Source organism: Vulpes vulpes, chromosome 14 (genome assembly GCF_048418805.1).
Source record: "Vulpes vulpes isolate BD-2025 chromosome 14, VulVul3, whole genome shotgun sequence".
Classification (NCBI taxonomy): Eukaryota; Metazoa; Chordata; class Mammalia; order Carnivora; family Canidae; genus Vulpes; species Vulpes vulpes.
Window position 1 is genome coordinate 77385876 of NC_132793.1, and position 14186 is coordinate 77400061.

Consider the following 14186-nt stretch of genomic DNA (forward strand, 5'->3'; position numbering starts at 1 on the left):
CACTCTACTGCCTAGATCATGTTTCTAAATCCCATCTTTCAATAAAAAGAATGAGGTTCCTGAGAGAAATTACTGATTCCAGATCAGGGAAAGAACACAATGAAACTGGAACATCTTGTCATACCATCAAGCAAATAAACCTAGTTATCAAAGATAACTAGGAGCCAACGTGGCTACTCCCAGTACCAAAGACAGGACAATTGAACACCAGTAAGAATAATCACGGCCCCTGGCTGGGACACATCTAATATTTATTTATAAACTCATCAGTTTATAACAATACCAAAAACATTACTGGAGGATGGTAAAAATCAAATCACTATTTTAAAAACTAGCAAATAATAAAATAATCAAATACTTATCCTATCTTTCTCATATGAACTGTACTTCAGGATAATCAAATAGTTGATAAAAGGGAGTTTCTCCTTATAGAAGCATTCCAGAAGTAGTGTAGGGGAAAAATATGAATGGTAGATTTTTGTAATCCCTAATGATTTAACAGTTCCAGGCAACAATCATCAAACATCGCAAAAACAGAGAGAACCTGACATTATGTGCCTCCTGATGGAGGTATAGAACACTACCTATCAGGTAATCTTGCCGAAATAAATAGGTAAATAAGCCTGAATCCTACTAAAATATCTCAAGATGGAAGTACCAATACATAGGGAACAGAAGGCCAGAAGAACATGGTATATGATAACTGCAGGAATGTAATCAACAAAATCCGGACTGTGGGAAAGTCTGCTGGACAAATAACCCAGTATTTTTAACACACAAATTGTAAGGTTAAAAAGAGAGAAAGGAGGACCTACAGATTAAACAATACTTAGGAAACACATCAACCAATGAGTGGATCTTATTCCAAAGATGATTCAAACAACAATTTTTTAAAAAGTTATTTATGAGACAATTAGGAAAATTTGAACATTGTCTTGGTATCTGATGATATTAAGGAATTATTTTAATTTTTAGGTATGCTAACAGCACTGTGGTTATTTTTTAAACAGTCCTAACCTCTTACGGTTACATGCTGAAATACTTGCAGCTAAAATGATATGGTATTTTAGATTTGTTTTAAAATAATCCCAGAGTAGGGGGGAGAGTGGGTGGTGTAGATAAAAGAAAAGGCTTAATTTTATAACTGTTGAAACTGGGTAATATGTACATGCAGTTCCATTATATTATTCTATTTTTGTATGTATTTGAACTTTACCATAATCAAAACTGTTAAATGACAAGCCTTCAAATGTTGGTTTGTATATTATTATCAACCGTAGACAACACTTAACTGAGAGTGATGTTCAAAGCCAGCAGTGATGTTACGTAAATTATATCAACAATTCTATGAGGCGGTTGCTTTTATTATCCTCCTTAAACAAGGGAAGAAATTGAAAATGAGAAAAGTTAAGACACAGAGCAAAGTAAGTGGCACACATGAGATTATAACCTAGTTCTCTCTGTCCTCAGACACCAAGTGTCCAGTGGGAAAAACGGAAACTACTGTATATATATTAAGCAGAGAGGAATCATTGTAGAGATTTACTAGGTGTTGGAAGGCATGAAAGAGCCAAAAGAAGATGGCAGTGAGCTGGAGAAACAATATGAAAGGTTAACCTCCAGAGGTCAGAAACCCTGGCCTGGTACCCACAAGCCTTTCCTCCTCCTCATCAGAGATGCTGGCACCATCACTGTTAAAAGTCCTACCACTGCTCCTTCACAGGAGCCACTGCTAATATATCTTCCATTCCTTGACTCCCAATTTCCTACCAGTACTTCCTACTTGCACAAACTAAGAGGAGACCAGTTGGCAAGAGAATCTGGAAGATGCAGTTTGTAGATTTCTAGCCCCACATATTCCAAAGGAGAATATGGAAAATATGGAGCTGAGAACCAAGAGACAAATAACCAACTTCTGTGCTATACTCCCTGTCAAGTTACAACATCAAATCGTAATTGCTCAGTTCAGAACTCTTATGTGAAGTTTTACTTTCTTCCTCCCTTCCTCCATTATAATTCTCTGTTCCTCCAAGCAGTAGCTACTATGCAGCCATTAAGCACTTGAAATGTGCTAGTCCATACTGGGATGTCCTGTAAGTGTAAAATACATTCCAGACTTCAAAGACCTAGTTACACATACACGTACACACGTTGACAGGAACTGAGAAGGTTTACGGGGACTGTACATCTGTGATACTTGCATGGATCTTTTTGACAAGGCATTATTCCCATCTTAGGAGAAGTTACACAGCTTCTCCAAGGCCACAGAGCCTGTATAGGGCAGAGCTAGAACTCAAGCCTGGGCCAGTGAATATCTTCCCATAATACCAGGTTGTCTTTTTTGCAGCCACAAAAATTACATGAAAGGAGCTGCAGTGAGGCCTTATACACTGGATCCTCTCAAAAGCTGCAGGGTGTTAGAGGCTTGGTAGGAGACTAGCACCAGCAACGCAGGCACTAAGGTGCACCTTCACCTACAGGTGCTCAGCAAGCCCTCATCTACAAAGAACGCTTTCAGAGTAAGGACATAACTCAATCAACATAGCTGAAACTATTTCTTCGAGGAAAGTGCCTTCCTAATTTGAATTTGCTCCCTCTGGTCAAAAACTGGCAATTTGAACACCTAAAGTATAATCATGGCAAAGAGTTAACACACATCAAATAAATGTGTGATCCATAGTGATTCAAAATGATTCTAACCAAGCAAAGAAACAAGTAAAACAAAACAAAACAAAAATCCTTGTCACCTTAGGAGAATGCTAGAAAAGAAAATCAACTCATTATTTTGAAAACTGGAAACGAGGAAAGACTGACGGATTCAACCTGCCTTCCCTACATAAACTGTATCCCAGGGAAGCCAACTAGTTGGTGAGTTTTCCTTCTTAGAGATACTGCAGCTAATCAGAAGAAACGATACAACCAGAAGATCACCAGTTTACACTCCCTAATGACAAATGAATGTAAGCAATGATCATTACTACCGGTCAGCATCACAACAACAAAAATATACAACCGTGTGTTTCCTGCTGTGAAAACATAGCATCACTGAAAAAGTACTCTTGACCCACCTCCACCCCCCAAAATTGAGCATAATTTGATCAAACCTGTAAATCTAATTGCAAGTTTCTAGCAAACACAGAAGGCACAAAAACACATTAGATGCACTCTAGGAATGCAAAGAGTCAAATGCAGATGGGGGAAAATCCACAGGACAGACAACCCAGCATCCTCAATAAATGAAGTGCAAGTATACAGATAGAGGAATGGGGAACCTATAGATTAAGAGAGACGTAAGAGATAAATCTATCAATCGTAATGAGTGAATTTTTTTTGGATACCCACCAACTGTAAAAACTACTAAAGCAATGAGAAAAATCAATTGATATTAAGTAGTTGCTATAGACTTAAAGTTTACACTCTGCCAGATTTATATGCCGAAATCCCAACCCAGCATGATGGTATTAGGAGGTAGTGCACAAGTCTTGAGGGTGGAGCCCTCAGGAACCGGGTTAGTGCCTTTACAAAAGGGATCCCAGGGCGTCCCCTCCCCACCCTGCCGGGCGAGGACATAGTAAGAAAATGCCCGCTGATGAACCAGGAAGCAGCTGCTCACCAGACACCGAATCCGCTGGCACCTTGACCTTGGACTTCACAGCCTCCAGGACCGTGAGAAGTAAGCTTCTATTGTCCATAACCATCCACTCTATGGCATTTTGTTGTTGTTGTTTGTTTTGTCATTGCAGCCTGACCTAAAAGAGTAGTCATTCAGTTTTCTGGTGTATAATGGTTTTGAGTTTGTTTGTTAGTTTGTTTTAGGAATTCTTAAGACTTAAAAGATATATACACATATATTTGTAGATAAAACAGAAAATAAGCACCTTAAAGAAACAATCTATACCCCTTTAGTGCCTCTGGAAGTGAATTAGCACGATGAAAAGAGGACAGTGTCACAGTATAGCTCTGCGGAGGTCCTGGTCGCTGCCCCCAGCTCCCTCCCTCACCTCCTCTGAACACCAACCCCCAGGCACGAGAACCACTCCCCGAGGTGAATGAGGTGAACGTCACAGGTTCTCCCTCAACTGCTTCATCACCCTCTAATTAAACCTGCTTCTCCCAAAGGACACGAGTACAAAAGAAACTCTAGTTCTAATTCAATTTTACGTTTCTTTCACAACATTGTAAATATATTCCAGCTACATAATGGTCTGAATACTTTTTTGGGTTAACCTAGAAACCTAAATCCCATGTATAACGCTGCTTCTATGTGAAAATCCTTTCCCAATACCAACTAGATGGCTTACAAAGTATTTTTGTCACATAATCTGCATATAAAAGCAAGGGTTGTCCTTTTTTTATTATTATTCAAAGTTCTTACTTTTGACACATAGAAGAGGTCCTGGCCTTTTGCCCCATCTCTCTCCCCCTTCCTGAAAAGTTCCCCAAAGGCGAGAAGAGAATGTGTCTGCAACCCGCCAGCCTGCCAATACCCTGAGGTGGGTCAGGAGAATGGACCATACCCCCTCTCCCTTACCGGCTCCTCCCAAAGGGATGAAGGCTTCTTCAGGTGTCCTCAAGTCTCTGTAGCCTCGGGGTCCTAGGGGGCCAGATCACCGCAGAGAGAGGTGCTGGGCTTTGGAGAGTTCACCCAGGCTAACGCTGGTGACTCAGCAGACAGGGAAGTCGAGCACAGGGACAGAAGGGCTTGTGGGGTGGGGGGAGATCCAATATTGAAAGGGTCCCGGAACTGGCTTTGCAGACTCAGCCTTGAGAGGAAGAGGGCAGGAAGCTTCATGCAAAGCCATGAGCCTGAGCCTCGCCCCAGCACCACTTCTCAGAGCGCACACGCGTGTTGGAGGACTCCCGGAAGGCCATATTAACCAGTGCTTGCCCGCCACAGACACAGCTGATCCTTTGCTCTGCTCTACCTTTATCTGGCCATGACTGTTTTGGGAATCACCCTCTCAAGGGAACACTGGAAAGGAGATATTGTAGCCCGAGTCTGTATTAAATTGTGGGGAAAAGAAAAACTTTTAGTTCCAACTATGGCTCAGATCAAAACCCTACTGAGGCTTTTGAAGCATCAACTGATAGAGCCGCTTTTGCTTTCCTCACAACCAGCTTCTAGGCCAAGATTGTCAATCAGTTTCATATGCTCAAAGTGAGATGAGTCTTGAATGGCCCCCAGACCACTGGCAGGTGGGGCCATTGGGTCATTACTGGCCTCCACCAACGAGGTCTTTCCTCTCCAGCTGGCCATTGTTCTTACTTGACTCAGCAGGAACCCTGGAGAGGACAAAAGCCTCAACCACTCTGAACTCATCACCTTCCAGGTCTAGAGCTTTAATGTTATTTGTGGATCTGACGTCAGAAAACAGCACTTTTCTTTTTATCCATGTCACCCTGTATGATAGGTTGCTAAAAAATCTTTCATGTGTCTTCCTGTAGAAATTTCCAACACTCAGGGTCTTCTCTCAGTTTTGTGACTCACACAAGCAACTCCATCCCTGTAGCTAATCCTTACACCTTCCGCTGTGAGAGAAAAAGGGGCCTTACATTTACAACATATCGTTTTTTCCAACAGTATACTACATCCGACAGCACTGAAATGCAGCAATATAAAAACCAACAGAGCTTGTGCAAAATGGCTTTAAGCCCAGTTGTAGACTAATGCTTTTAGTTATAGATTTACGTACGTCAAAGAATTTCACACAGAACCATCAAGATAACACCAAGGCCCTGATCTTTAGAGGCAGAAGCTTTGTACAGGTGCAACACTCATGGAAGCCAAACTCCAGCTTCCACCTTCAACTGGCAAGATCCTATGTGACCAAATCGGTGTCTGTGGCAGCAGTTTCCAAAGCTTCAAGATATCACATCTATATTTAAATCCAGTTAGTCACCTACATTGGCCAAATCAATCTACTTGTAAGTGGAATACATTTTCCAATAAAAGACAAATATGTGCTCAAAAATGTTAAAAATCTAAATAAACAAAATCTCATTTTCATTACAAAACCAGACATCATAGCAACTGCAAGCTTATTAAGAGCTAATATTTGTACGATACTTAACGAATTGCCAAGGACTAAGTTCAGTTAAAAACAATGACAACTGTCTGCCAAAGCTCCTCCATTGTATGCATTCTACATTCTCCAATCATCTCAAAACAACACGTCAATTCAAGCTAAGAGAAGGGATGACAATGTGTGTAGAGGAGGAGAAACCTCACCCATGAGCCCTCCTCCCCACTGCCCTCCCCTCTACCACCAGTTTATCACCACTCTGCTCTAAATAACTCCACAGTTCCAGCAGCAGTCATGCTTGGCCTTCGAGAGACCTGTGTGAGAGGCAGTAAAGCTTAGTAGTTGGATTTGGAGTTGGATTCAGACAACCTCCTATCCAAATTTCAACCCTCACCTTGAGCAATTTATCCCACCTCTTGGAGACTCCTCTTCCTCATTTGTAAAATGGTAATGACAATTTGTAGCTCATAGTGTTTTTATGTAGATTATGAAGTGGTAGCAAATAGCAAGGACTTGATAAATCTTGATATTATTACATCCATTCTACACACTTTGTTGCAAAACGTACCAACCAAACATGAAAATTTGAATCATCTTGGAAATAAGAGGGAACCATGAAATATTCCTTCATTGATGGATTATCCAAAAGTAAAAGAATCTTTTGATTTTTATTATAGCAATCACAAGCTTCTCAACTACTTTTCTGTAAACTGTCCCTAAGGAGTCAGAAAGGAAGAGATGAAAGAAGATAATGGTAAAGAGTAAGGCGTCATAATCCTACACAAAAGCTGGCTTTTATCCACCAGCAGGAAAAAGGAAAATGGAGACAAAATTATCAAGAACCAAATCTAAACTAATCTCTACTGTAACCTGTTAAAAAGACGGGCACTGAAGAGGGCACTTGATGGGTGAGCACTGGGTGTTATACTATATGTTGGCAAATCAAACTTAAATAAAAACAAATCAAAATATTTTTAAGTGGTATTTTCTATCTCAAAACATAATAACTACCCACACTTCCACTGTTAAAGGGTAACACCTATTTCTAAAAATGAATTCCTGAGCACATTTAAACATTTTTTAGTTTGTGTGAAATACATATATTCTTTATTGAACATATCAGCTTATAAACACATAGTAAAACTTGCTTATCAACTTTCCCAGGCTTGGAGAAAAGGTGCAGAGAGTAGGAAAGCACAAACCGAGCAAAAATGTAATAATAAACTGGCTAAGCTGGGTTCCAACTTAAGGAACGTTGAACTTAGAAAGAGTAGAAACACATCTGACCAAACGTTTGTGTCCTCCAAAATCCCATTGCAGCCCTAATCCTGATGGTTATGTGAAGGTGAAGGTGGGACTTTTGGGAGGTAATCAGATTTAAATGAAGTCATGGGGGTGGGGTTCTCATGATGGGATTAGTGTCCCATAGAGGAAGAAATGCCAGAGCTTGCCTGCTCTCTGCCTTGTGAGGAGGAAACAAGAAGGTGGCCATCTACAATCCAGGAAGAAGGCTCTCACAAGGCACAGAATCTGCCAGCACCTGCATCTGGACTTCAGCCTCCAGAACAGTGTGAAACAAATGTCCATTGTTTAAGGCACCCTGTTGATGGTATTTTGTTATAGCAGCCCAACCTGACTAAGAAAGTACCTGAGCAAAGTCAGGGTGGAGAGCGAACTAAGGAGGAGGATTTGTTTTCAGCAGAACCTAAAGGTCTCCAAACAAGGTAACTGGACATATTTTAATGTTATTCGTCATTAAATGGGAAACATAAACAATACATTAAGTGGCCATTTAAAAATTCCATTATTTCAGAAAATCATCAAAATTCCCCATCTCAATTTGAGCTCCCCAGGGTACCTTCAACGATATTCAACATCTTTTAATACTTATTACAGAGAGCCTTCTGGGGTATGGTCAGGACACTGTCCTGCTCTGGAAAACCTCAATCAGTGGGCTCCTTTGCCCTCTGTTTTCCAGATATGTTTGGGCAAAAATGGTACTGGCTGTAGATCAATGGAGAAGAAAACAATAGCATGGAGGTACTTACTCCTTTAGCTCTCTATGGTAGGCCCAGGCCCCCAGTCGCTGCAGTTCTCCTGAAGACCACAGATTCTGGGGGCTTCCCCGACCAGTAGGTTTGGGTTCTCCGGCTCCCATAACCATTCCCTACTGTTATCTCTTTGAGGTGGTCACAGTACCCTCTTCTAGTCTCAGGGAGCTTCCATATCATTTCTTGCTTTCCTTTCATCTGGCCAACACGTCTAAAACAATCTCTTCGTTAGATTAAGTTCAGCTAAGTCCTTATACATATGTGATCTATTTCCTGCCCAGATACCATCTGACCAGGTGGCAAGGATAAGGAGTTAGTCTTGCCTCACTTAGGTGCAGGGTTTAATTACAGCCCTCTGACTGGTCGCTGGCATCTCCTGTGGGCACTGAGCTCTTTACACTCAGCAGAGAAGCTCAAACAGAAAAGAAAGCAAACACCGTCTGTCCCCCAGTCAGAAGTCTCAACCTAACTTGGCAGCGGTCACCTTTGCTGAGCCCCCAACTTCCAGTGCCCACCTGGCCCTGAACTGTCACCTGCTCCTCCAGACTCTGGACTCTGTCTTCCTGCCTGGTTCCATAGGACTCACCGCCTCCTTCCTATTCTGATTCTTGGCCTTAACCCCTCACCAACCTGGTACTTACCATAGGATTTGTGTTGTTCTCACCAACATGTCCCATCCTGCTCTAGCCCAAGTCCTGCCTGGTGGTCACAGTGGGGTTTCTGTAGAGAAGTATCACCTCTGAAAGTCAGCATCTACACTACATTATACTTTCTGGCTTGAGGACTTAATTAACAAAATCAAAAGGGAAAAAATTATCTGATATTTCTTAAAAATTAGTTTAACTACGGAGGAAAGCAGCAGAAATTAGAAATATTTGCTCACTGACTATACTTAATATGTTGGAAGAAGGGAGAGGGAATGTGATGAAATGAGCTATGGCAGAAAATAAATTTGAGTTTTACTAAAGCAACTCGCAAGACTCACTCGGGCTTACTAAACCTTATGCCCCATTATAAGATGAAAAATATGGTGAAAAGGATCAGCAAGACTCCAAAAGCTAAGAACTGAATATGAGCCCATATCGTGTCACATCAACCGGTTTTAAGCTCCTCCTTGCCTCGCAATTTCCCACCATGCAGGACACAGCCCCAGCAGGGCAGAGACATATGAGCGGCTGCGATGGCAAAAGCAAGGAACCAGGACTTGCAAACCCAGTGGATCCTGAAGGGAAGTCAAACCTCAAAGATCCAGGTGGACTGGCTACCTGGCCCATACTCTCCTCACTTTGAGATTTTCTGGCCAGCCATGGAGGCTCAGAGTTTGACTTCATGAATGGAGATGGCAGGCTGCCCACACAGAAGTAAACTATGATGAAGGCAGGGCTATGACTAGTCCGCCCAACTGCATGTGATACTATCCACTCTGCTAGAGGTAGCCCCAACCTAATTCATTTGGCCAACAGTCAATTCAATTCTTTTAAGAGCCACACCAGCATATCCTAGAAGCTAGTTAAAAATCCAAATCCTCAGGCCCCACTCAAGACCTACTAAACCAGAAATTCTGGGAGTGGGGCCAAGCAATCCACATTTTAAGAAGACTTTCAGGTGATTCTGATGTACACTAGAGAATACTGACTCAGAGAACAAACACGAATGGCTTTTTCCCCCAATAGTTCTACCCCTCCCCCAAAGAAATTACTATAAAAATTATTAATTATTATTAATCATCATATTGACCACAAAGCCAGAAAAATATTTATCTTCCTTTTATATACAGTCCAGTGGGTATTATCCTCACTGATTCAGGAAGCCATGGTCCAGATAACCATAGAAGTCATTCATCGCTGACTCGGGTACACCTTCTTATGGAAGATTCACCGTCCTCATTAGGCTTTGCTTACCAAACTTCGTGGATATTCACTGACTCCCTAGCATCAACCACAGTCTGGCACAAACACTGGCTGAGTGAATAAACGGGCACAATGAACGGAGGAAAGGAGGGAGCTGGCGATGTGCCCATCCACCCAGAGTCATTTGAGAACTAACAACGTCCTGTGCCTGGTCCAGAAAACGGTTAACCCACCCAGAGATGGCTGCACGTTGGCTGTACTGTCAACACTCTTCTCTACAACTGGCTGCCTGGTCGGACTGCCTCCCCGCTGCAGCAGCTGGTATGAGAAAAGAAGACTTGTAAGAAACCCCCCCATCTTCCCAGAGAGACCATCCCCCTTGAGGATGTCTGAACAAGAATCATAATAAAACTGGCTCAGTACGAAGAGTGAGTATTCTGCAGGAGTCTCCTGTTGGAGCATATTTTTAAAAAGGAAAACAAGGAGACAAATTACAAGGAAGTTGCATTTTTACAGCAATTGGGAGACAAATCTAACTTCTTACCAGAAATGGAAACCCATATGATATCGTTGTACTGCATATGAATTATTAATGTTTGTAATTTCTTATATAAATTAGGTATTCAGGAAGGTTCCTATTGACATCATGTTTGACATCATAATGCTTCATCATTCTAAAAGCTTAATGAGATGAATGATTGCTAGAAAAAGGACAGACAGGGATCAAGCACACATTTTTGCACTCTGGGGAATACCAGAGACCAAGTAGATAATGGGAATATGGTTTATAATTGATGTACAAAGAGGAAATTAAAAAACAAACTATCATGACCCAACACCACTGTAAACAGGACCAAATGGCAAGGACTTTATTTTTTCACCTGAGCATTTTGGAAAAGGGGATGGGGGGATGCGAGCATGACTAGCAACTATCTCAAACTGCTAAAGCAGAAGAATTCTTATTCTCAAAAGAAATGCAAGCAAAGTTTTTATAAAATTACCTCGTCCACAAAAGAGTTTGGAACATATGAAGACTGAAAAATAGTCACAAGCCCTCAAAGGATACTATTTTAAAGCAATTCTGTGATAATTCTGCATGATTTATATAGATAATAATTCTGGTCTCAAATATAATTTCAAATATATAGTTTCTGAGACCTACATGTGCAAATTAATGTTGAATCACTGACCCAGCAATTTCATTCCCAACATTCTTAGTAAAAGGTTAGAACGATTTAAGCTCTTATTTGGAAGTCCTGTTGATAAAGCAGTGTGAGTTAAATTCCTATTCAGGTCAAGCCTTTGACACTTCAGCCAAGAAGCAATGATATTTCTACAAGTTTATACTAGCTGCTAATAATTGGGACTCATTTTCCCTCCAGTTTTTCCTCCATTTGCTAAGCAGCCTCTTGAGGGATGTATTAAAACACAGAGAATGAATTCATTCATTATTCTTTCTTTCAATAGACAAACATGGAATATCTAGAGTTGCCAGGTATTAAATTAGGATCCTTGCTACTCTAAAAGGCAGAAATATACAATTTTTCTTGCACAACCAAAAAAAAAATTATCAGAGTTCACAAGTTCTCAGCATTCTGAGCTACTTCAATATCTTTAAACTGCCTTTTCAACAAAAAGGCAAAATGCTATTTTTAAAAATAATATCCCTATTTAATTATTTCACCAAATATATCATTTTAATCCCCTGAAATTTTTCCTAATGCCTTTCTCCTTCTCTCCTTTCTTTCTCTTTCTTTCCCTCTTCCCTTCTTTTTTCTTTCTTTCTTTTTCTCTTTCCTTTCTTTTTCTTTCTGTGAACCAGTGGGAGGGGGGGAAGCTTGACAAAAGAAAAATACAGTGTTTGGCACATGCCCCTATAACAAATGTTCAGCTGGTAAGTTGTACTATCATGAATCCAGGTGTCCAGTCTTTGGATAGTCTATCGTCACACGGTTAAGATTCAAAGGCTGGAAAAGAAAGCTTATATCCGGTACATAGTAGATGCTCAGTAAATGTTATTTTTTTTATCATGATAATTATATTATCATATTAGATGACTATTACCAGAGAAACACTACAACTATAAATAAACTCTGTTAAGCTTCATGTTACAAGATCAGATACCATTATAATTAGTTCACTAGAAGAAGCTCTTGGGTCTTCCAGACTGAAGCCAACACATACCATCCTTCTCTTCACCTCTCCACTGAAGGCTGACTATATCCAGGGAAGGCTAGGGGCCTATTCACAGTGGCCAACTGTTGAACAAGTCTCAAACACTAAATACATAATCTTTGTTGCCAAATACCAGCACTAGTGGTTCCTGGTAATCTGTGGACCATGTAAAATCGATGATTCTAAATAACATTAAGAGTCGTGAACATGGGGACGCCTGGGTGACTCAGCCATTGGGCGCCTGCCTTGGCCTCAGGGTGTGATCCTGGGTCAGGGGATCCAGTCCCGCACGGTGACCCCCACGGTGACCCCCCCGCGGCGAGCCTGCTTCTCCCTTGGCCTGGGTCTCTGCCTCTGTGTGTGTGTGTGTGTGTGTGTGTGTGTGTGTGTGTGTCTCAGGAATAAATAAATAAAATCTTTTTTTAAAAAAAGAGTCATGAAGATGTATTTCTCCCTCTGCACAACGGGATGTGCCATTGTCCCTCTGTCTACTATAACATCAAGGGGACCAGCAGCCGGATTCACCCCGTGAAGATTCTCTTGAATGTGACAGTGTTCTGGGTGCAGGAGGGCACTACGGAAACACGCGTTTTTCTTCCATCGTTAAGAACTTGCTAGTGACTGCTTTCATCACTTAAACACTTTTCCCCCCACTTCCTCAGAATTCCAGTGTCCTGGGGGATGGGGGCACGTTGTGAATCTCCGTCTTCGGACAGCGGCGGGTCCCCTCCCCGAGCCCAGCTGATCCCCCCTCCCCCCCACCCCAGCTCGCAGCAGGCCCCGGGTCGGGTCGTGGCCGGGACGCACGGCAGAGCCCGCCTGCACCCCCCGCCCCCAGCTCCCCGCGGGGCGCGCACCCGCCCGGGCCCGCCCGCCGCTCGGGCTGCAGCCGTCGGCCGCGCCCGGTCCCCCCGCCCCCCGGACGGCTCCCGGGCCTCCAGGGGCCTCCGGGGCTCGGCTCCGCGGCCCTCGCCGCCGCCTCCCGTGGCCCCGCCGCGCCGCCCCGCTCACCTGGACGCTGGCGCAGCTGGTCTGCGTCTCGGCCTCGGCGCTGCTGCAGCAGTGGCGCCGCCGGCCCCGGCAGGTGGTCGCGGCGGGGGCCGCGCCTCCTCCGCCTCCTCCTCCGCCGCCGCCGCCGCCGCCTCCGCCGCCTCCTCCCGGCTCGGCGCGGGCCCTGCGGACGCGGGCGGTGCGGGGGGCGCCCGGCGCGCGGCCCGGGGGAGCGGCGTCGGCGGCGTCGGTCTGCACGAGGAGGCCGTGCAGGGGGGCCGCCGGGCCGCGCGCCACGCGGGAGGTGCGGCGGGGCGAGCCGGCCTCGTCCGCGTCCCGGCAGTAGATCACGCCGCTCTGCGAGACGTGGATGCTGGGGGCGCAGCCCATCCCGCGGCCGGGCTCCCCGCGCCCGCAGCCGCCCGCTCGGGGGCGCCTCCGGGGGCTGCGCGCGTCACCCCAACTTTCCCTCCCGGGCCATCCTCTCCCCGAGCGGCGAGCGCGCACACACGGCGCCCCGCGCGCACCGGCGGCCGCCACCCTCCGCGCCGCGGCCCCCAGACGCGCTCCCCGCGCCCCCGCCTTCCCCTCCTCCCCGCTCGGCCCGCGCCGCCGCCCGCCCCGCCGCGCCCGGCGCCCGCCCCGCGGCCCGCCCCGCGCCCCCCGCCCCTCTGCCCCCACTTTCGGGGCGCGCCCCGGGCTCCCCAGGGGCCCCCGCCCCGCCCCGCCCGCGCGCCCCGGGCCGGCCCTGCGGGCTGTGCGGCCTGGAGCCTGCGAGGTGCCTCGGGCCCCGGCGAGCGCACTTTCCCACGCTCCCGAGCGGGACCCCGGACGCCCCTGCCCGCAGCCCGAGCCCGCCCGCCCGCCTGGGCGCCTCCCCGCGAGCTCGGGGGCGAGCGCGGGCCCGGGTGCGGACCCGACCGTGCGCTGAGCCCCAGAAGCCCAGGCCCGCGCCCAGGGTCGGGAGGCCCCGCGGAAGGCCTTTGGGCACAAACGCCCCCAGGCCCGCGCCAGGAACCGAAGGAAGCCGCCGGGAGGTCCTGGGCTCCCTCCTGCGCAGCCCTCGGCCCCTGCTCGGACGTCACCCGTCTTCCCCG

At 45.4% G+C, this 14186-nt stretch overlaps 1 protein-coding gene across 10 annotated transcripts in view; it reads right to left on the minus strand.

Annotated features, from left to right (window-relative positions):
- The window catches only part of PDE8B (phosphodiesterase 8B), a 264038-nt gene that overhangs the window by 225308 nt on the left and 24544 nt on the right, over positions 1 to 14186 (minus strand). For 2 of the 10 annotated variants that reach the window (XM_072736957.1, XM_072736958.1), the window contains exon 1: positions 13111 to 13615. The exons of 5 other annotated variants lie outside the window; for them this stretch is intronic. In XM_072736957.1, the coding sequence (XP_072593058.1) occupies positions 13111 to 13479 (369 nt within the window). In that variant the 5' untranslated portion in view covers positions 13480 to 13615. Of the gene's footprint in view, positions 1 to 3613; positions 3750 to 13110; positions 13650 to 14186 lie in introns of those variants that run through there. 3 more of the 10 variants (XM_072736963.1, XM_072736964.1, XM_072736965.1) reach the window with 3 other exon arrangements.